The sequence below is a fragment of the Paramisgurnus dabryanus genome, chromosome 13 (assembly GCF_030506205.2).
Source record: "Paramisgurnus dabryanus chromosome 13, PD_genome_1.1, whole genome shotgun sequence".
Lineage (NCBI taxonomy): Eukaryota > Metazoa > Chordata > Actinopteri > Cypriniformes > Cobitidae > Paramisgurnus > Paramisgurnus dabryanus.
This window is the reverse complement of record NC_133349.1, coordinates 18,997,290-19,021,619: the sequence shown is the minus strand read 5'-3', so window position 1 is coordinate 19,021,619 and position 24,330 is coordinate 18,997,290. Positions and strand designations below refer to the sequence as shown.

The 24,330-nt window shown below is 39.6% G+C and overlaps 1 protein-coding gene across 1 annotated transcript in view; it reads right to left on the bottom strand.

Moving 5' to 3' along the window:
* Positions 1-19,377, bottom strand: part of efna4 (ephrin A4) — a 52,754-nt gene extending 33,377 nt beyond the window's left edge. The window contains exon 1 of the mRNA XM_065261030.2: positions 18,783-19,377. Within this exon, the coding sequence (XP_065117102.1) occupies positions 18,783-18,901 (119 nt within the window). The 5' untranslated portion in view covers positions 18,902-19,377. The remainder of the gene's footprint in view (positions 1-18,782) is intronic.
* Between the last annotated feature and the right edge of the window lie 4,953 nt (positions 19,378-24,330).

The following is a 24,330-nucleotide window of genomic DNA, read 5'->3' as shown; positions in this document are numbered from 1 at the left end:
GCATTGCGTTGGCAACGCAAAGGCCATGAGCTCAATCCCAGGCAACACAATTCTAATAAAAAATTTATAGATTATATGCACTTTAAGTCTTTCTGAATAAGAGCATCTGCTGAATGTGTCATATTTAAGTAAATGAACAAAAATGCTAAAAAGCATACTATTGGTTTAAAGAAAAAAACATTTGATTTGCTATTGAAAAGGTGCCTAACACAAAAGTCTGGTTTGTGTGACCTCAATCTCTTTTAGGTTCCCCTCCCTCTCTTTTCTATTAGCATGGGCAGGCAGGATCTAAACCCTTTGTTATGGGATCTTTGTTATTTTATGCATGTTGTAGCCACAGTGGAGGAAACAAGGAAACGCACACGCACACGAAAACAAGCAGGACTCCTGACCTTACGCTTCCTTGTTGGTGCCAACATTTAGCATGTCGCTTTCTATCTCTCCTAAGGCGCCAGGTGTGGGGCCACATGTGGCTAGGAGCTTAGTTTGTCTGCTGTGCCTTTCCTGTTAAGGAACTGGGTTTATGCAAAAGCTAAACAACCACACATTTTAGGGTGTAACATTTGCTTATAGTCCACAGAAGCCTTTTCTAAAACTTATGTAGTAAGTGTACCATCAAGGGGGTCGCACACCACATGAAAAGCGCAGGACAACTCGGAGGTATCGTACACCGTACATTATCGTACATTAAATAGCGCGAGCTCAGTCAGATAGCGTCTACTTCAAAATGCAAAATATATACGTTAGCAGCCAATGTTAATCGCTAACGATTTGGGACAAATATGATGTTATTTAATGTTAAAATATGTGAGTGGCGCTCTGTGGCGCGACAGGGATTTGAGCAGTGTCCAGAGTCACAGCGGACAGACGCCGCAAGGCGCCGCCGGTGTGCATACATTCATAGAAAATAATGTGTTTCATTTTTAGATTCATGGCGCGACGCCCTTTAGTCCAGCAATTGCCATGCTGACCCAAACTGGTTTATGCTGGATAGTGATGATTTGATATTTGCAAAGCTACAGTAGATGACTAACACAACCATGCTGTTTAATGCTGTTTGAGAAAGTAAATCATGTTGGTTATTTAGGATCACTAGTGGAGACACAAGCATCCTTATATGAACTCCGGCATCTAAAACCCAACACATGTTGGCGACCAGCTGGTTGTTTTAGCAGGGTAGTTGTTTATGAGTAATGTACATAATAAGGTAAGGCAAATCTATGTTATGCATGTGTTGGAAGTGATGTGTTTTAATGAAAATGGCTGAGTGATTTGTTTAGCTTGAACCCTGGTTATGGATGGGGTGAAACCACGAGTACTTAAGAGATTTGGGCCAAAGCAATCTCATTTAGGGGTGCCACTTATGTTTCAGATAAAAGATCAGCCCCAAAACCCGTAGTTACCTTTACGAGGACAGAACAAGGTTGTTCTGCAGGTGCAGAGATTCAGATATTGATTTCAACATTTTTCAGAACAAGGCTTTCGTGCCGCAGAAAGCTGTAACTACACCGCAGCTCTTGAGAGATTAATTTCTATCTTTAAGCTGAGTACAAGTTGACAAAGATAAACACTTCTGACTGAGCTAAGCTGTATTTGTTTGTCGGTGGCATTTAATAAAAAACAACTCATGGGAATTTTCTTTGGTCTGTGTAAAAGCAACGCTGTAAATGTCAAAAAGTTCCGCATTTCTGGTTCCTAATGAATGGGTTTGTATAAATGTGCGTGCGCACTTGTGAAAACATCAGCACTTGACGAGAAAACTCTGTAGCAATTAAACTTTCATTCAATACATTCATTAGGTTCGTTCATTTATTCAATAAAGGTGTTTCATCTATGCAGAAGCTACATAGTGGCCTGCATTTTACTGCTAACACATGCACTGGTGTAACATGAAAAGCTGCATCTGCGCTCCGAGAAGCTTCGGTTTGCTCAGGCCGTGCTATTGGCTGCTCCTCGGCATTCAGCTGCAGGAGATACGTTTGCAAAAATCCCTGAAAGGGGATGCAAGTGTCTGGATGGCATTTAGCAAGGCATCGAAAGACTTTGTGTGCCCCCTGTATTTAAATGCGTTTATCACTGGGCAACGGTGCGGCCCAAAGCCTCTTGAGGTTTGCGCTCAAATGGAAAACGGGGTCTATTTTCTGCCTGTTAGCACAGCGGCCTTTTCACCTCGAGTCAGCACGACCCACGGCACTACAAAGAACAGGAGGGGATGACTTTAGCGCGGTGCACCAGTGTGCGGGTGTGTGCGTGCGTAAGTCGGGACCTGAAAGAGAAAGATTAGCAAATGGCCTTCTCAGCCCCGACACGAACCTTGGTGCTGATGCTCTACTATTGAAGCGGACACCGGCTGCCTTTTTTGCTGAATACCGATAAAGCTAATACCTACATAAAATAATAGCTTTTCAGTGAATAACCCCAAGCATTTTAAGGCTCTTTACTGGTCTTTTTTTACCTATTTAATACCATGAAAGAAACTTACCACCTACTTCAGCCGGTGAAAGAAACCCTGAAGAGTCGAAGAAACACACAAAAGCCAGAGAACATTGAATGGATTTTTTTCTTTCCTTATTTCATGAAAAACCAATAAAATTGCAATAGAAACGCAATTAAAGGCAATTTGGGTACAGAGAGACACGGGGTACAGTTTGGGAAAGTGTATAATCCAATGAACTGACAAAGCATCTCAGGGGAGATTTTTATTGCTCAGGGTGAAGCTCTTTCATGGCTTCAGATTTATTGGAGATTTCAACGAAACCTTCCAATAAAGGAAAACTTGTTAATGTCACCATCATAATTGTTTTATTTCTATTCATTATAATGAATTTTAGCAGAAACATTCAAGGCTTTTGGTTCCTAAAATGTTTATAAAATTTAAATTACCCTTATTTTTAAGTATTTTTAAGAGTGTAAAATGGACAGCATAGCTAAGATAATTTGGGATTTTGAGGAGAAATGCTTCATACTGAAATCCTTAACATTTGACTGCTGACTGAGAGTACACTGTGTATCTTGGCACAGTTGGCACCGCTGTTGAGTTTTTTCTAAAACATCTGAGATTATATAGACAAATAAGCAGCAGGAGATTTAAAGGTTTCCATCCGATATCCAAATAATATTATTCAATAAGAGGTCTCCTTTGTTATTTATGACCTTTTCTATGGAATTTTCAAAAGTATAGTTATTATAGTGTGCGTATGAATATATGACAATACATGCATCTGGGTGTCCAGGGGGTATGTGAGGCCAGAGGTGCCGTGGTCTGGGTGTCAGCCAATCTGAAACTGGGAGTCAGGCCAGACCCTCTCTGCCCCACCCTTTCCTCCATCCCTGCCACTTCCAAACCTCAGACTAATGATGGTTCTGCCTGTTTTTAAAACCTTGGCTTTAAATACAACTTCCTCGTTTAGCTACCGTACAACACAGCCGCCAGTTCCTGGGGGATCTCTGTAGGGTCCGGAAAGATGAAAAAAGGAAGATGAATGAAATGAAGCAAAGAACTAATACATAATGTAAAGTGCCATCAGAGACAAGTGTCTGCCTTTGGAATCACTGTTGTGGCAGCTGTAGGGGTCGGTGGCGCACGGCTGTGTCTACGGTGCGATGAACCCTTCTCTGGGTCTGCAGGCCCAGCTGTCGACAGTAAGTGGGTTAGAGAGCGCAGCCACTGGAGCTACGTGCTCCAGTCTTCAACCCTGAAAAGGGCGCCTGCTAAGCAAATAAGCAATAACGATAAATCTGAGTTGGCTTTGGACATCCATCATTGCAAAAGTGGGTCAGAGTTTTGATAGGCTAAGAACTCTTGGCTCTTTCTGCCTCTCTTCTCTGTACATGCTCGCTCTTTGATTTTTAACTCTGCACATTCTGTTTCCTGTCTCCATTTCCTCACCAGGCCTGTGATGTGACAGCCTGCTTGTACCCCCCATTTATTATTTTCTCTTCATTTTGATCTTTATAGCGTCATACTCTGATAATTTTATTAGTGATGTCTGCTAAAGCAAGTGTCACTGTTACTATTGGTCATACTTGGGACAAAGAACCTAGGGACCCACATATCACAGATTTTGGAGTGGATTCTTTTGATTTGGACTTGAAGGTCCTTAACCCGAGTAGTAGACCTCATGCCCATGGAATGTTGGCTGGACATCTGATGCATAAGGCACACAAAATTGGAAATACTTCAGGAGTTTCAAAGTCATCATCTGGTTGGACGGTCCTTGGCCAATGTAAGCTACTATAGAGTCCAGACCGTAGCTACACTAAGTCTGGATAGGACACAATGTAAGAGACATAACAGACCCCCTTTCCATTCTCTCTCTCTCTCTCTCTCTCTCTCTCTCTCCTTCAAACACATACTGTATGCAGTCAGAGCTTACAGTCTTGAGTGCTTGGCACAGAGAACATGAAGCATCATCATTGTGAATTGCAAGACAGGTACCATCTCCTCTAAGCTCCCTCATCTTTCACTCTCATTCTTTCTGTAATTTGTAGCTTTTTAATAAAGTTCTGTCATTCCTTACCACTCATTCTCATGACCATACACTCTCTCCACTTCCTTCCCTCCCTCGCTCGCTTCCTCTCGCTCATCTCCATTTCCCAGTGCCCATCTCTTCTTCGCTTGCTCTTCCTCTCTCACACACTGTTTATTTAAGCACTTTCACGGTCACTGCATTGTAATCCCAAGGGACAAAACTGCCCTTTCTCTTTTGCTCTCTCTCTCGCTCGTTCCCTCTCATCCCATTCTGTCTTTGGTAACCTTCTCCATCTCTCCCTCAGCCCCTCCTCTCAATCTTTCTCTGTCAAAACGTTTCAAATTCAAATTCAGACTGTTTTTTCCTCAGCTGAAAGAGCATGAAAGAGTGTTGGTGCTTGGCAGCCCCGGGTTTTGTGATGCGGTGGCCAGGCAGAGAGCCGGAGGAGAGCCAAGCACCTCTGAACATGCTCAGGTCACAAAGGCCCCAACCGCACAAAGGAGCAGAACTTGTTCTATACAAAAAGCAGCATCCACACACCGCATTAGGCACGTATGTAACAAAAGACTCAAAACCAACCAACACCAAACCCGAGAACCCCGAACACATTAGACACACAAAAGAAAATGAAAACAATTAGTAAATAATAACAAGAAGCATGTAGATTATGCTCCCCAACTCATTTTAAAAATTAAACAATTATGTAATTATTTCTGCAAAAGAAAATAAATGAAAACAGAATAATTCACAAAAAAAAATCTTAAAATCTATATTTACTCAAATCTATTTACTCCATGGAACAAAAATGAAAAAATAAAATGAATGTTCAGTTTGAAAAGCCGAGATGCAAAACCCTCTAAGGGGATAATCACACCAACCGCGCTTTAAACGCTTCGAAACGCAAGGCGCGACGAACTGCCTTTTTAAAAAAAAGAGCAGTGCGACGCGGCTTTTAATATTGCTTAGCAACCACCGAGTCAGCTGTCTTGTCAATCAAATATTGAAGCGTAAGCACTCTTTTGCAGTTAACCGTCATATTAGCAGAAACTTTAAAAAGAGGGCGCTTGCTCTGACCTTGTTTGAGGATGAGAGGTGCACAAACACGCAGGACAGAGTGAGCAAGAGTTGCCCGGTTCTTTAAAGCAACTGTAAACGTCCCTCACCACAATGTAAGGCCTGCCTCTCCCCTCATTCGATTGGACAATGGAACGACGCGAATGACGTCGGGCGCTTCTCCGCTCTCAGCGTTCCTTCAAAGGCGCAAGGCGCTCGGCACGCATAAACAGCGCGCAAACGCTCCCTGCGCATAGAATATCATTCAAAAAAGGCAACTGCCATAAACGCTTTTGGTGTGACTGGCCCCTAAGTGTGTCTGTTTTCTTGTAAATGAGCATTTTTTTCAGGCTCTTATGTTTAAGTTTAGTAAATTCACTTTAAATTGCACCTCAATGGGAATAAAAAGAGCCATGCCGATTAAAAATCTAATCGGCTTGTGAGGGGTGGTTTATACCTTTTGTAATCCGCTCAAAAGGACATGTAAACACTTGATCAGATTGATGACTGAAACCGGAGCCATTTCTCAGCCAGAATTTCGAGGATGCTACGTCATCAACGTCCGTCGAAGGACTGTTCCAATGTCGAGGATCCTCGAATTTTCAGCCAAGGACTGAGTCCTTCGTTCGAGAAATATCCCATGTACAGGAAAGGATGCATATGCATATGCTCTTCAGGCGCTAAAATCACCCACAATCCTATGCGCGCAGCACCGAAAGCACACCTTTCATTGATGCAATGACGTGCACTTGCTAGCCTGTTCCATTTAACGTGTTCTCCGAATGCTTAAGAGGAGACTCGCCTAGCCTCTAAAGGAAGTGACTTGTAAGGACTGTAGAACGTGCAATGACGTAGAATTGGCGTAATGCAAAGAACGCGAGTTTGTTTTGCTGAAGGAAGTCACATAAAGTAACTATGTTGTCAATCTTAAAATTTTCCTAATCTCCTTTAAAACCCCTGTAAAGTGATAATTGACAGTGTTGTCTGGTCAGTCCATGATTTATACTCTGATCCATAAATGCGTGTTTGGTCTCTGCAGCACTGCGTGAAGTAAAAAAAAACGCTTTATAGGCACATACGTTTTTGCTGCTGCTTGATATTCAGTGAGGAATAAAGCTTCATGGGCTCGTTGTTTATTAATTATGACCTAAAATAGACACACAGCGATATTAAGGAGGATGATTTGTATGCCTATTTTGAAACAGCGCAAAACTATTTGTGCAATGTCCGCATGTCAAAATGATCAAATCTGATTTGAAGCTTTCGCCAAAAAAACACATTTAGTCATGCCATTGGTATTTAACACATTTGCCTGTCTTAAAACTTCTAAAAATCTCTCCAGTCACTCTTTAATGTCCTTTCTAAATAAAAGTAAAAGGCTCAAAAACTCGATCAATATCCTTATATGTTTGGTAAACCTCCTTAAGCGAGTCAAAAAAACCTTGTGCGTCACATCGTTCATCCAATTCGTCTTCTATGCACGTTGAGGACTTTGCTAAAATCGATGTATTATATTATATTTGCTGAAAAATCATGTTTAACAGATTCTGCCAACAAACTGGTATTTCTGAATGGCCTAAGGCGGGGATTAAGCAGATTTGAACCTCAAGTATTTGATGAACGTATAATGTACACGTGTTGCAAGCATTTAGTGCATCTCATTTATGAGGGATGTGGGGGTGTAGCGGCTTTCTTTGTTCTTTTTCTATACAACAGCAAACTTTGCACTTGTGACTGATTAAACAGTCAAATAAACACTGTTTGTAAAGACTAATAACGGTTATAAAGGAATATAAATTTGTATTGTAATTTACTTAAGAAAGGACTAAATACTTTTAATTATCCTTAAGTTTAGATATTGTATCACAAATAAGTTACACAGAAACCTAAAGGTATCTAAGTTGGGCTATATCACTGAGAAGCAGCTGGCTGTAGTAAAGCAGGAGCGCCACTGCTAGCTGTCTGTAAACAGGAGGATGCACTTCAACTACAAAACCCCTTACACAATACTGAACAGCAGAAGAGCCGTGGTTGAGGCGGGGCCAGGCTGGGTTCAAGGAGGACACATGTTGTGTACCCATGTCTTCTCTCATGCACCATGCAGTGAGCGAATTATCCACTTAATTTAGGATTACAGACAAGCAGCTATAGCAAGAACAATAAGACAGACCGGCATTGTCCTTTCAGATAACATTACAAAAACCATAGGGAGGCCCATCTTCAATGCATGTACAGCTGTCACCTCATACTTACATGCAGAGATGTTAAAAGGATTTGACAAGTAGAGGACACATTCATGCATCGGTATTGATTGTCCCCCAAGAAGTGGGCGGGAACAAACCGAAATAACGATTACTATACACAAGCGCTCCGCTCAGGCAGATTTCTGTATTATTAAATTTTAGAATACATTTGCTTCCAAGGTCCACAATAATGACGGCATGGCTGAGAAACGATACGGGAGCCTCTGCAGGAAATTTGTTCTGGGTGTTCTAGATACTAACAGCCCAACCTGCTTGCTCAATAAGACCCAGTCATCATCAGGCCTTTTGATCATACTTTGCTTTCACGAAGCCAGGACAAATCTGTTTAATAACCAGAGAATCGTGAGCTGCCGGTTTAAGTGACTAAAGCGGTTATTGTGAGACGTTTGTCAAAGTAACACACCCATACCTGTACAAAACACAAGCTGTATGCTATACATGCAGCTTTGCCAAAAGATACCAGCTTTTCAATCAACTGTAGACCCTTGTGTGGGTATCTGTTAAACACCAGCATCAAACTGAAACACCGAAAACAGCACAATGCACACAACTTACCTACAACCAAATTTTAAATAATCAAAACACACACACGGTCAGACAAAATATCCAGATATGTACCCCAGCTGTCACTGGGACGATACCCTTTCAAAAAGTACAGCGTTGGATCTAAATAGTTCATATTAGTACCTCAGAGGTACCAAATGTATACATATCTGTACCTAATGAAACATATTAGGACATTTTTAAAGGGTACTGCACCCAGTGACTGGTGTACCTTTGTATACCATTGTTTCTAAACAGTGCACAAAGTTCACACCTTTATGCTGTAAAAATGAATGCGAAACTAAAAACAGGTCACAAACATACAGTACACTAATGCACACTCTGTATCTATCTCCTACTATTACTATTAAAATAAATGAACTAAAACCACACATACGTATATTTATTGGTGGCTGGCATGAAATATTCTTGGGAAGCTGTCCTGCGGTGTAATATACAGGTTTGTACTACTACATTACAGCTAAAAACCATTTTAAACTGCAGCTTGATCATTCATTTTATAATTATAATACATGCAGCTTTGAGCTTTTATGAACTCATATTAATTGAGAAGCCACGTGAAACCTCACTTTTTAAAGATTCATGTGTCACACCACAGGGCAACTTAAAATGAACCAAATTTTCATGAATTTTTTTTTCCTTTAAAAATTTATACAAAACTACAAAACTTAAAATATAGAAACTTTTCCTAGACCTCGCACAGACAAATTAGTCATTAACTACCCCTACACCCGCTTGCAAAAGAGAAAACATTTTCATAAATGTAAACATATCAACAGAAATGATGCACACACAAACCTGACAATATGGTAATTTTATGATACATGCTATTCCCCAAATGTCTTCCCTTTAGGGTAAGTAAGCATGACGAGGGTGTTTCTCTCCACTACTGCACAGTGACAGTGATAGTAATACCCGCTGACATCTCTTCCTCTCCTCCTCTCACCTCAGCACTTTTTCCCCAGAGGGGCTCCCCTGCCAATTCACTGTTGATTCTTTCCCTGCCATTCCTTCATAATGCGTTTTCCTTATTCAGTATGGGCATAATGTCTTTTCCCCCTCTGGAAGGAAGGAAGGAAGGTCGAGGGTAGGGAGGGAAAAGTGTTAAAAAAACAGGAAGAATGAATTACAGAGTAAAACAGGAGTTAAATCTGTGCAGGTCTGTGTAATGTACCTCATGAAATCATAACTTGATATTTTTTAGTTTTTTGATGACCTAACATTGATGCATTTGCTCTGAAGATACTTAAAATGATGCTCTTTTTCAATAAGAGGAATCATCATTTATAAATCTAATGCTGTTTTTGCAGCTGAAGTTATCTCTTTTAATGCTCTCATAGAGTCATGGGTCAGGAAGCGGACACCAACTGATTTGCTGGCACAGTGGAAAAAACGCATTTAACCAAATAATTTTAAAGTTTCCCGATTTATAGTTGCAATTCTCACAGCGATGCTTACTTTTATATTGCTTGTGAATATTAAGCACATCGCTAAGCTTGTATCCATAATGCAATTCACTGAATGCTTAAATGGGTGATACACAAATCAGAAAAGCAAATGGGTACTTTCAACTGCGGATAAGAATACAAAGCGGTCTGACAAGAAGATAAGAGACAGAACCACAAATCAAAACACACCCACTACACTCTCTCTCTCTCTCTCTCTCTCTCTCTCTCTCTCTCTCTCTCTCTCTCTCTCTCTCTCTCTCTCTCTCTCTCTCTCTCTCTCTCTCTCTCTCTCTCTCTCTCTCTCTCTCTCTCTCTCTCTCTCTCTCTCTCTCTCTCACACGCATAAGGTCTATTGCCAACAAAAACATAGCAAAGACACTAAGTGCACATAAGGTATTTTATAAGCCATATTCCTGCAAGGTTATGCCCCTTAAATCAATATGAAAGCTAAATGCCCACTAATTTTGTTCATAGACAACTCAAAGAGATGTTACGGTGAGGTCAAAGATCACATGGATTAGAAATGTAGTTTATTTGTTCGACTCCTGACTGGTTTACAGAGTACACTGTGCCACACTGCAATAACTATTGATGGAACAGTACAAGGTAATGAAACAGTGATTTGATTTGGTCTTTGGTAATAAGTAACTAGGCTAATTTGAAATTAGACTAGTAGTATATGATTAACTTTTTATTGCTTAGCGATCAACAGGCTACTTTACAGAAGTTTGTACATGCCTCGTGCAATATTATGAATGCTTTCGGTTTTTAATTTGAACTGAAATGAGAAATAAATGATTGTGAAGAGCTAATATATTTTGTTAGAAAAAATATTATTGTATTTTAATATCTGTATTAGATAAAAGTATTAGTGACTGCAAAAAAATAATAAAAAACAACAATACAGACAACAATAGGTTCGAGATAAATATGTCTGCAGATATCAGAACAATTCAGTGGAAAACAGGAAATGGCAATGAGTTACTGATGCTTAAGGAATATGAGAAAAGGAAACAGAAAAAGAAAAAGTGTTTGGAATTTCAGAGACATCACAGACAGGCACAAGTCTACATAAGGCCAAAATTCAACAGTGAATGAGGCCTGGACACTTCTAACTCTCTCTGTCTCACAGATAAAACATGCCCATTAGCAGAAAAAGGAGGACACCAATCACGATCAAAGTCTGGCAGATACAAAGAGAAAGAGCATTCTTTACATCCTGACACAGGAAAGGAAGCTAAATGTATGTGCACATCTATGTTTGTGTGCAATGTGTTTCCCTAGGCAAAGTAGCATTTTCTTATACACATTGTGCGTGTGTAATATTGAAAGCCAAAACAATAAGATTTCCGGTCTGCATTTGATCCCTCAAACAGGCAATGCTAGAAATGCAATATCTCCCAGCCAGGCTAATACGATTTCACAAACACAGTAAAACCCCCATATCCTTCAATAATTCGGTTTTCCCATCGAAGCGTTGACACGTAGTATCGAGGTGGAGATGTTTTCAAGAGGGCACCCTAAGGTTAAGTTCAGTAAAAAACAAAAAGGAAAAAGACGGTTTCAATCATAAATCTTTAGCCGTGGTCGCATCCATAGTGCACAGGGAACACCTCAGCTGCTATCCTAGTCAAAAAGATTACTCTAATGTGTGAACCAAACCCTCTTGAATATATATATTTTTTAAATAATTCTTTAAATAATTATTTGTTTGTTTGTTTGTTTGTTTGTTTGTTTCACAATTCCATCATCTATGGTTATATTCATGTCAAGAACTGTAACTTCAGCAGCTCCAGGCACGTGAACAAAAGCGTCAATCTCCTCGATCGGCCATTTTTTAACAAGGTGTGTCAAGCAAAATTGAGAAAAGGTCTCTTTTACACCTGCCATTTTACACATTGGTGTGCTCACTTACATTGGCGCTCTTTGTATAGTCACAAGGCGTTAAATCAAAAAATAATATAGAGAAAATAGAGTAAAATTTCAGAGAAAACTTTCAGAGAAAAGGATAAACAATTTTTTTATTTTTTATTTTTTTATGTGTTTATATATTAGGTGTTATGTATCTTTCAAGTGTGTTTTTACCATTTTTACACACTTATCACCCTTTACTATCACCGGGGTTAAAAAGCAAGTATTCCTTGTAAAGCTGATCTGAAACCAGATTAATTGTCAAAGTTGCTGCAGTACAAATACATTTTAATAAACAAAAAGTGTCTTCATGTTTATTTACAGCTTTCTTTAAATGGAGCCAGTTATATTCACTACTGTATGTTGTGCATAAAAATATATAAATTGAGGTATATTTTAGGCAAGGGGTCCCTACGAAAGATTGATCATACAGTTTTTGGGACTCTGTCATCTCACAAAGTTTGAAAACCAGTGATAAAGAGTTGCAAACATAAATTGCAAACATAAATGATCATTTCAAACAAACATTCCCTAAACATTCCCAAAAACATAGGTCAGGCAGCTCCACCCTTAATGCAGGGGTCCCCAACCTTTTTTCACCGCGGACCGGTATCAGCTTTAAAAAAAATTGGCCGAACGGGAGTGAGATTGGGGGGGTGGAGGGGGATTGGGGTCGCTGAGTTGCTGTTCAAACAAAGTGCTGAAAATCCTCCTTTTCGAAATGTATTTTAAAGCAACACTATGTAGTTTTTTTACCTTTAAGTAATGTCTCTAAAATTATTTCAGTGATAGAACAACTTTTAACTGGACAAATTGTACTGTTGCTGCAACCTGAGCAGCCTCCTAGCTGCTACAAGCACACTCTGAAAGTGGCGGTGGAGGGTAGGAAACACAGCCCCGCCCCTCCCCCTGCCTGCAGAAGAGTGTCTGATACCAGGCACTGTTGCGCTTTTCAACCACATGGGGGAGCTGTAAGTCATTTTTGCATGGAAACTACATAGTGTTGCTTTAAACGGAAGTAAAGATAACAACCATGCATTAGGAAAATTAATAATTGCTTTATTTAGGCTATAGTATATTTTCTATAGACGTGTAAAACCATATTTTGGTGGATTGTTTTTTTTTACTTTCATTTTTTTTACCAGTTTGCCTTCCCATTTAGTCTTAATAATTAATGAAACCTAAACGAACTTGGCTTGTTGTTCTCGAAGGCTGCTCGAATCTTGGTCGGGCTCGAGACCCAATTCCAAGTAACAGAACAGAAGTAAAAAGCAGTGAAGGAGGAGAGATGCCAGAAGAATTGCGGCTGGGCGCAGAGGCACGGAGGCTTGCGTTTACCATATGATTTTAATGATGATTGACACAGGACTGTTTAGGTTCCTTTCATACCTACGTTAAAAGTGTAGTTTATTTTGATCATGGTGCTACGATCGATGGATAATTCTGAAGTTGTTTTAAAGAAGAATAAAATAATTACTTTTCAGTCATTTGCGATGTCACACACTTTTAAAACTTTAAAACATTTATTTTCACCTCACAGACACTTTTAAGGTCACTGGCCAATATGTTTACTCTGTCTGTAATAATGCAATAGTTTATGCATGTACAAGCAGCCATGCAACAGGTAACTGGTAGGTGATATTGATGTGGTCACGCTGAGAGAAGCGCTACTGGTCAATGTGTAGGTGTGAGATAATGGAGTGAACATGCCGATAACATCTGTACGGTGGATATTAGCCAAATATCCAGGCAAGGCAGAAAATATACAAAGTCTCTTTTCGCAGTGTGCAGCGGCACGGTTGGAAGGCGGCACATAGGCAATCACACAGACAAATCTGAACCTCGCATAATCACTAAATTACAATATTAAACAGGTGATGGAATATGACTCTCTCCCAGGTAGACTGAAAGGTTATCCCTGCCAGGTATGGCCAAATTCCAGTGCTCAAGACCCATTTTTAAAGATTACATCAATTTTCGCTCAGTCCATCAGCTTTGCAAATCAACTCTGGTTTCTTCAAAGCAGTTGATTGGGCCTTAGCGATTTGGGAACCTGCCATGTGACACAGACCAGGCTGTAAAATCCCTCTATGAGCCTCCAAAATCTCTTCGTGCCCAGTGGGCCAGGTGGCCTTTACAGTACACACTGATAGGAGACTCACAGAAAGATGCGATTTATGAATTAAGCAATTTCATTTTTCAATCGCATACATAAAGACAAGAAGGATAGGGTGCTATAAACGGAAATGTGCCTTCGAAAAGACCAACATGGAAATTACTCATGAAGGGGATTGAAAACAGACTATGAGATCGAGCTGCAGTACTGTAGGTGTTTTGATAAGAGTATGTTTCTTGGAACATGTTTGATCATTACAAAGTGGGAAAAAAGTGCGATAAGGACATAGCTGTGCTTGGCGAGTACAAGGTTGAGGAATATTTCCTGTTTTCCCAACATTTATGTTTGATTTATGAAACTATGAACCTACATTTTCTGGGAACAACTGTTTATGACAATGCACAGCAGATTACTGAACGTTACAGGCGGACACTGGGAAGGGCAGGCGAAAACAAAGTAAATATAGCTCCAGTTATACGGATAATTATACAATACAGTATGATGCATTAAGCCATACAGTCAACCACATAATAACCAGCGTGTGTGACAGAAAGCAGCAGGGAGTTCGCTCTTTACTTCCTACAAAACACAAGCTACAATGCGAGTAGGTTTGCTGATTAAAGTTCACATGTTCTTGAAGTTAATGACTTATAGAAGTAGCTTTTTAGTAGATTATTTGAGAATTGTGGAAGACCTTGCAAAATATGACATGTGCTTATAAATCCAATCATGGCAGCCCTGATTGACAAAATTACAGATGAGCTTCAAGCATAAATTTAAATTTGCATGAGCATGGGCGCGTCCGTCCCCTTACCCCCACCTCCATGCTGAGATCCAGTCCTGTCCATCACGACTGAAAGGAAATTGTATTTGGGGTGCATTTATGGATGTTATGCACTTGTATGCATGAATTAACATGTATGCATGTACACTTTTAGGAATTATTCATTTCCAAATGAGCAATACAAAAAATTATTTGTTCTTTTGAAACATACAGAGGTGGGAGGTGTTGAGAAAGAGGCTTGTGGTATTTCCACACCACAGTATCAGAAATGTGTCCAAACTTGTTGAGTAAGTGACTCACACAAAGAGAGCCAAACATACGCAGATTTGAACTTGTAAAATCACGAATGTGTTTAACAAAATCACTGCCTTTTAAGCAAATGTTCGGCTGTAAGTCCACACACAGCTGTTGCATCAGATTTTAAACTTATTGGTTAAGATTGTGAGAAACATGAGGAAATAAAGGGGCAAGCTGGGAGAGAGCAAGCGTGGGAGATAAGAAAGAAAAACATGTTTTGTGCTTTATCCACCTGGCAGACCATGTGAAACATCAACTGATAAATGAAAAGTAACATAGCTGTTCACGGTTCAGTTGCAACCGAAGAGGCAGGATTAGATTAAGGAGGAGTAAAAATGACATATCACATTCACACACTAGATACCCTGGTGGATAGACCTAGGAGAGTCTTTCCCCCACACTTTACAAATAATTGATGCCATAAAACATGAAAAGCTAAACATGACTACCCTGCAGCGATCATGTGTACAGAATTCAGCCACATTAATCTGATTATATTGTTTTGCTCTGTGTAAACAGAAAATCCATGTTTGCGCAACATGGTGATTGTTTGCAGGTTAGCACTCCTGAACAGGTTTGTGTTTGAAAAAAAAGGAGGATTAACGTACAGAAATCCTTACCTGTGCACACCAACGTATTTTTGGGTTAAAGAGCACTAATTATCCGATTCACATTTCCTTTTGTGTGTAAGTGTTTATTAGTACATGTTAACTATGTACTAAATGATGCGAGTTATCGTTTCCAACTTTAATCACTTTTCTTGGATTAAAACAGATAGACGGATTGTAAGCAACAGTTTACTTCCTCCACTTGTTAGAATGGACACAACGGTCATAATCATGATGCTGGCTGCTTCTGACTCACAGCCTGTAAGTAGTCATATTTAAAAGAATTTAAAGAATTTACTACTGACTAAACCATGATTCAAACTGAAGTTTCGTGCAGTGCAGAGTAACGCTTGTTGTTTGTCGTTTCTACGATCACAAATGCAGACATGGTTTTAAAGTAAAACAGCACTGTTTTTGACTATTTAACTATATTCTTACCTCAACTTAGATTAATTAATACATACTTATCTTTTTTCAGTGCGTGCACTTCATCTTTACACAGCATGTCGTGAATCTGTTAGCATTTAGCCTAGCCCCATTCATTCCTTAGGATCCAAACAGGGATTACTGTTACTGTGCCAGAGGTCGAAGTGCTAAGTGCTTAGTGCTTTTCCGCCAAACAATATAGTTCTCCTTTTTATCTGCTTAAAAAAATTAGCAAAATCTGCAAAAAAAATTGTGCCACCATACTTACTCGTGTAACTACTCATGTAACAAACTTTAAATAGGGAAAACATGGAAGTGTTTGGTGGCTTCTCAATTCATCGTTGTTTAGATCCTAAGGAATGGATGGGGCTAGGCTAAATGCTAACACATTCACGACGTGTTGTGCAAACATGAAGTGCACGCATTGAAAACAGATAGGTATGTATTAACCCATCTAAGTTGAGGTAAGAACATAGGAAAATATTGAAACACTGTGGTGTTTTTCTTTAATGTTTCAGTATCCTTACCTTACCAATCTGTTACGTTCTGCTCAAGCCATGCTGGTAAAGTTGATTGATGAGCTTGGTCATCTGCATTTTTCTAGATCAGATTCGGCTCGTACTGATAAGGTAGTAAAGACGATATTAACTCCTGTCAGTATTACATTGGAAGCCAATCTTCCAAACATGGTAAGGAGCATCACATTTTGGCTGACATCAGAGGTATTCGGGCCAATCACAACGTACTGGTTAGCTAGCCAATTAGAGGACACTTCGCTTTTCAGAACAATGACCTTTGTACAAAATCAACGCTTTCAGGGAGGAGCAAAAATAATGTACAGTACAAAAAAACACGCAAACTCATTCTATTACACCAAATACACACAATAAAGTTGTCTTAAGCAATGTAATAGGTCCTCAATGTTGGTTACAAATTACAATGTAATACCAACATGAACCTCACAGAAAAACGTGACGTTCGAGGTGGCGATTTCGTATGATTTCATACAATGTAAATCATACAAGACGAATTATAAAAATAAAAAAAACTGGAAGCATGAAGGTACCCCTAACCCCACCCCTAAACACAACTAGTGTTGAGGAAAGTTACTTTTAAAAGTAATGCATTACAATATTAAGTTACTCCCCAAAAAAGTAACTAATTGCGTTACTTAGTTACTTTTCAAGGAAAGTAATAATAACGTTACTTTTGCGTTACTTTTTCTTACTTGGCTAATGCTTGATCTCTTTTAGGCCTTACATGTGTTTTTATGACTGAGAAGTTCTGCATCCCAAATAATTACATTTTCCATCGTAAAAATGTCAAGCTCTGGCCTGCCATCTCTGTTTCTTACTCAAACATAGAGTGCATGATTCTAGTAATTCATTTCAATTCAGTACATTATTTTTTTAAATCAAATTAATTAAATTGAGAAGTAACTTGCGTTACTTTTTTAGAAAAGTAACTAAAATATTAATGTGTACATTTATAAAGTAATGCATTACTTACTCGTTAATTCAAAAAAGTAATATTATTACGTAATGCACGTTACTTGTAATGCGTTACAACCAACACTGAACACAACCATCGCTTGTATAAAAACATATATATCGCATTTCGTAGGATTTCATCAAAATAAGCCACCAATAGTTTTAACGATTTCCATGAAAATTTGTTGTTATAACATCACATCACCATTAAAACTAAACACGATCATACAACTTTGACCCAAAGTGTTGCTTTAAATGTGTACCAGTAGCAGACAAAGTAAGCAAACCATTACCCATAAAATATATCTAGGTAACCTTTAAAAACCTGACTAACTCTTTCTCAGAGGAGAACCTAATGAGCTATGAATAAAACAAATTTTAACAATTTGTTTATGCGCAAGCCAAACCAACACTCAAAGGCCTGTTTCTAAGTTCTTTTGGGCCTTATTCAGAGTACAAGTCGTACCAGGAGGGGCAGATAACTCCTGACCCTGGAGGCTCCTTAAAATCAGCCAATCCAGGCTGAAGTAACACCTGGAGTGGCAGGTAAGCGAACCATCACTCTAACAAATGATGCCAATTAAAATCATTATACAGCAAGTCAGAGGACAGCTCTGCTGCACTACAGGAAGACAGCTGATAGGCACGCACCATTAACAGTGATTTATTCTTACCTTTAACATTAACTGATCAAACCTGGAGAACCTGTTCACTGGACTGTAAAGATCAGGAAGGCAAAGGATTTTACAACATGTACTTAATTTCCTCTGCATCGTATACAAAAGCCCTTCATCTGACCCTGCTTCCCAATTAATTATGTTGGAAACCAGATGCAAATAAGATACAGTTGGTAATTGGCACACTGGTTGTTAAGTTTAGATTTATAAATGGGGCAAACACTTTTATCCAAAACGACTTACAGTACATTCCTTCAAGCAATACAAATATATATCAGTATGTGTGGATCGAACCCATGACCTTTGCGTTGCAAACGCAATGATCTACCAGTAAAGCAGCAGGACCACCTGCAGCTTCAGGCTGCGAGTAGCCTGCATTTCACAATAGGAATAAATACGTGAACGTTTGGTAGTGTGTAACAAGGTATGGAAATGCTTCAATGCAAACCCGTTTATAAGTACATGTGTGTTTTCAGGCTTCAGACAAGAAGAGACAAGAGATCCAGGAGCGCTTTGTGCTTACTCACAGTCTCACACACATTTCTAATATCCGCAGTGGGCTGAACTCCTGCCGTGCCCACTGAAGCGCAGAAAGCGCTGAATTTTACGCACAAGCAACGCGCAGCTCAGCATGCGTACTTAGGTTCAACAGGGTTTATAAATTGATCTTACCTCGTATTTGTAGAGTTCCAGTATACAACGTGTCTCTTTGCTGTAGCCGAATAAATGTGTATAGACAGCGCCAGAAGTCTCACCAGAGCGCAAAATACTGAGGACCTTGGCACAGTCATGACTGAAGTAGACCAAGCCCTTATAAAAAAAAGGCTCAGAGTTCAAAAAGTTGAGTAATATCCAGCAAAGCAACTTTCATCGATTTGAGAGGAAATAAAACTCAGTTCGGTCCGTTAAGGACTCCGAGCGTTTATAATAAAGAACAGAAACATGTTCTAGTTATCAAATGCAACAGGTTATGATATGTTGCATGTTCGTGTATACTAAAGTTACATAACATACATGTTTAAGTGAGGAAAAAGTTCCTTATAATGTCAAATTCTTGCGATTCCTTGAATTCCAGAGACATGAAGTTTAGTATTTCTTAGTGAAGGAAAGTATTCCACTTTACGCTCATCCAAAGAAAAACTTCTTCCTCTTCAAATAGTATCCCAACATTGATTCATGAGGCGCGCGTGTGACAATCCTCCAGACCTTTAAACAATGGGAATAAGCATTTGTGGTCGCAGGACGCTCTCAATCACGGCCGTTGAAAGTTGACAGTGATTAGGAGTGACTTGAACGCGACGCTGGGCGGGACGCAGAGACCAAGGGCGTGCCTGTTGAAACTTTGGACCAATCAGTGAATAGCAGGGGGTGTGATTAACATTCCATAGTTTTTAAAGGTGTGCTTCCCGCTGGACTGACAGCCTGAATATGCGATAAAAGTCTTTTAAGTTTCTTCCACGTGAACGTTTGGACGTTCTCCATCGGTTTGCCTACACCGTAGAAAATTTCACCCTATTTAAATTGAACTAATTTACATTTTTAAATTTAATCAAATTGGCCAAGTCATTTAAACATTTATTTAAATTATATTTGAAGGAATATTCCATTTTCTTAAAAGAAAAATCCAGATAATTTACTCACCACAATGTCATCCAAAATGTTGATGTCTTTCTTTGTTCAGTCGAGAGGAAATTATGTTTTTTGAGGAAAACATTGCAGGATTTTTCTCATTTTAATGGACTTTAATAGACACCAACAATTAACACTTAATTCAACACTTAACAGTTTTTTTCAACGGAGTTTCAAAGGACTATAAACGATCCCAAACGAGGCATAAGGGTTTTATCTAGCAAAACGATTGTCATTTTTGACAAGAAAAATAACAAATATACACTTTTAAAGCACAACTTTTCGTTTAGGTCCGGTCCAGCGCGACCTAACGTAAATGCGTAGTGACGTAGGGAGGTCACGTGTTACATATATAAAACGCACATTTGCGGACCATTTTAAACAATAAACTGACACAAAGACATTCATTAGTATCAGTTGACATACAACAATGTAGGAACGGTCCTCTTTCACCACATTTGTAAACACTGGGGCGGAGTTTCGCGTTCGTCCTCTGTGACCTCTTGACGTCATGACGTATGATCTAAACGAGAAGTTGTGCTTTAAAAGTGGATATTTGATTTTTTTTATTGTCAAAAATGACAATCGTTTTGCTAGATAAGACCCTTATGCCTCGTTTGGAATCGTTTATAGTCCTTTGAAACTCCGTTGAAAAAACTGTTAAGTGTTGAGTTAAGTGTTAAGTGGTGGTGTCCATTAAAGTCCATTAAAATGAGAAAAATCCTGCAATGTTTTCCTCAAAAAACATAATTTCTTCTCGACTGATCAAAGAAAGACATCAACATTTTGGATGACATGGTGGTGAGTAAATTATCTGGATTTTTCTTTTAAGAAAATGGAATATTCCTTTAACTAAAAGTTGCTTTGAATTTTGTTTAATATTACATTATTTTGATGGGTTTAAAACACGTGAAACTTATTTTGCCATGAGTAACTCATAATATTTAATATTAATAATAATATATTTAATATATCAGTATATTTTTACTGAAAAATCCAGCAAAGACCAGCATAAGCTGGTAGCTGGTTTTAGCTGGCTTAAGGTGACAGGAGCTGGTCTAAGCTGGTCCTCCCAGCCTGACCAGCAAAGTCCAGCTAGAAAAAGTGACCAAAACACAGCTAGACCAGCATAAAAAGTAACCAAAACACAGCTAGACCAGCTTGCTACACCAGCAATACCAGCTAAAACCAAGCTGGGTGACCAGCTAATACCAGCTCACCAGCATATGCTGGTCTTTACTGGATTTTTCAGTTGGATTGATATTGTTTATAATAGTTTCAGTGTGAAAATTGGCTTTCGGTTTAATTTAGCTTAGCTTTGATCAACCAATGATGTTTGATTAACTAGAATAACTGGTTGTAAAACCTTTTCTAAGCAGGTTATTACCACTGAATATATAACACATGTAACAAAACACCATTGACAGATAAATCTCTGTTGTGAATACACACTGTAATTTTCCTCTTTACAATCTGGTTATTTATGGTTAAAGAAAAGTGACCTGTGTGCCCGGGAATGCTTTAAGTGTGTTTGGAGCGTACCATCCTTTGTCCTTTTCAATATTCTTTTGTATATTTCCGCATCCTTTCAACATGCTTATTTCTTTGTGTATTATACCTATTGTTTCTTTTTTTTATTTCTGGTATCTCTTTCAAAGTCCTTACCAAAGTAGACAAGGATGCGCCCTCAAACTTCCCCAAGCGAACAGTGCAGTGTGGTTTTGGGTGTGTGAGAGTTTACTGCTTGATTCACTGGGAGTTTACATGTTTCATAGTCACGTGTCTGTGTGATTGTGTTGATAGGTAAGGGAGAGATAAAATGAATTCACTTGCTGACGACAGAATTCCCGGGAGGGCACATGTTCGGGCGGTAATCACCACAGCCACCATGCGCGCGAGCAGTCGGTGGTCCCTCGTTATTATCTTTGTGTGTTAAATTACCAGCCTAACATATGAGTAATGCCCGGTAGGTAAGACCAGCAGTGCGGCAGGCCAATCACTTATACCTGCAGGTGGAGAGTGCTCAATGACGTCGGGAAACGCGGCAGTGGGTATATTTGGTTGCGTTAATTCTTCCAAGTCTTCCCTCTTGCTGTGGCACTACCCATTAATTCGCCTGTCGTCTCCTCATTAATATCACAATGATTGTGTGGCAGAGCCTTTCCCTGTGTGGTTTTTACCTCTGGAGGATTCGGAGTCCCCCGACAGCAGTACTGAAGTTCCTCGTTCCCTCACTCTGAGGAACATGGGATAATTACACAAAAGGTCTCACCCACCGAGGCCTGAATTGGCCACCTTGGTTATTATCTAATTAATAAAACAGCACATACTGGGAAAAGGTATAGGCTATTCATGTCTGGGCCTGACTCGTGTAGAGTTTTTGACCACCGATTTGTCCTGTCTCAAAATTAAAACCGAACTGTGTAACGGTGTAGCAGAGCCGTTGTGTAGGTCACATCCGCAACGCAGCAGAGCTCTGATTTTTATAAATGAAGAGCTGGGTGCCAGTGGTCCATGTGGAGAAGGTCTGGGCTATTGTGCGGGAGTCTCAGCAGTACTGCGGTAATTAAGAATCGGGGCTAAACGAGGAACAGTCACCTTGTGCTCCTCCAGGAGCCTCTCCGAAGTGTGTTTCCTGCTCCTGTTATCAGCTGTTATTCCAAAACTTACATTCCCACCTCACCCTGTTCCTGTTTTTGCTTTTTTGTCAGATTTATCAAGCCGAGCAAGAGGACAGACAGACTTCTCGCATTAGGAAAGCACAGGATAAGTAGGTTCTCCGAAATGACAACAGCGGGTCTTTCTCTCTCTCTCTCTATAAATCCCTCAACCCTATCAATGTCACTTATGTCCTCCTTGCCTTCCTCATTTCTCTCTTGTTTCTCTCTCTCTCTGTATCCCTGTTGTACTCATGCTGTCAGGGGAGAGTTAATCCTGTTATCTGTACAGGCACAGACTGACAGCCTCACACACACACATACACAAACACACATTTTCCCAATCCACTGTACTGTAATCAAGCAGGCTGTACACACCACTCTCCCCTCTATAATTAACTTTCCTCTCGAACCGGCATATAACACACACACACACACACATGGAGAAAGGCACACATACACATAAAAATGAGCAATTAGGCTGCCCACATGCAAATTCAGAGAAAGAGACGTTTTTTTCCACTTTTTAGTGTATAAACTGCTAAACGCTGTTACATTTCAAATTCAATCAAAAAAGTGCGATAGCAAGTACACATAAATGAGACTCGTGATGGGATTGGTTTATGGCTGGCTGCGTTTTTGGTTTACTGTACTAAAGTGTGCGTCGAGTTGGCACTTAGCTGCCAAACACAATGTGACTGAAAGCACCTGTGTGTTTTATAATAGACCTGTGTCTTTGTAGGCCTACAGTACATGTAGCCTACGTGTCGGTGCTGAGGGTGTGTTTGTGTGTGTGGGTAGGTAAGAGCATTTAAGCTTTTGTTCATGTAAAAGAGGACAACAGTGTCCTTTCATTTATCGTACAGCCAAAGACCTGCCCCAGCTACATACAAAATGCACATGCACGTATACAAGCAGGCAACATGTCGCTTCTTTGGGCATTCAGGTTCAGCTTTTATGCTTTTCAAACACTTTCTCTTTCTCAAACTGCCCTTCTCTCTCTCACTCACTCGCTCGCTCACTCTCTCTGAGGGGTAATTACAGTGGTGGGCTCAAGCCGAGACGGTAAACGCTTCTCTTTTCCTCTTTCGCTCCCACCAAGCAAATTATGCACTGGTTACTATAGAGACCTGTTTACAAAATGTGGTTTTTGCCTTTTTCATACCTCCCCCTCGGCTTTCATTCGCCCCCTTTTCCCTTCAATTTTCTGCTGCTCCCTCTATCCTGTTTGAAACTCAGTATGTCTTCTTATGTACCGACTGATGCCTTTATCTTTGTCTTTTATTTCTTTCTTTGCCTATTGCATGCCGTCTCTTTTTCTGTACGCATGAAACACAAACGGAGACCCGCAACAGCATGGATTATATGAAAATGTGATTGTGTGTGATACTGAACGGCTGTCTGCGTGTGACATGAATGATGAATGTCCCTTTTAATAAAGATGATGGGAAATATAAAAAATTCCGTTTTCTCACCCGTTCCCATTCGTAAGATTATTTCGGCTTTCATTCAGACTCATGGAAGTTTATTACAGCTACATTTATTTATTGTTGTGCTTGACATTAAAGAGAAGTAGTGTCAATGTGGTGTGACATGCCATAAATCATCTCAAAGTGTTTGAATAAAAAACGTAAAAGTTTGATATTAAATCAATTTTTGGTTTTCAGTTTTGCGTTTAAATACCACTTTTATCCAAGCGTTTGATTGGCACGCACATTATCCCTGGGAATTTCACGCATGACCTTGGCATTACTAGAACACATCATGTTTTGTTCAACTCTCCCTTTCTTTCTTTGTCTTTCTTGGTTACACTTTCCCACACGCTTGTTCTTGGCAACCTCCTAGTGGTACCCAGTGTATTCAAGGGCCGTTTCTTGATTTTTCCTCTTTCTCATCACTCTTGTTTGCTGTCTTGGTGATCTATCCCAAGTTCT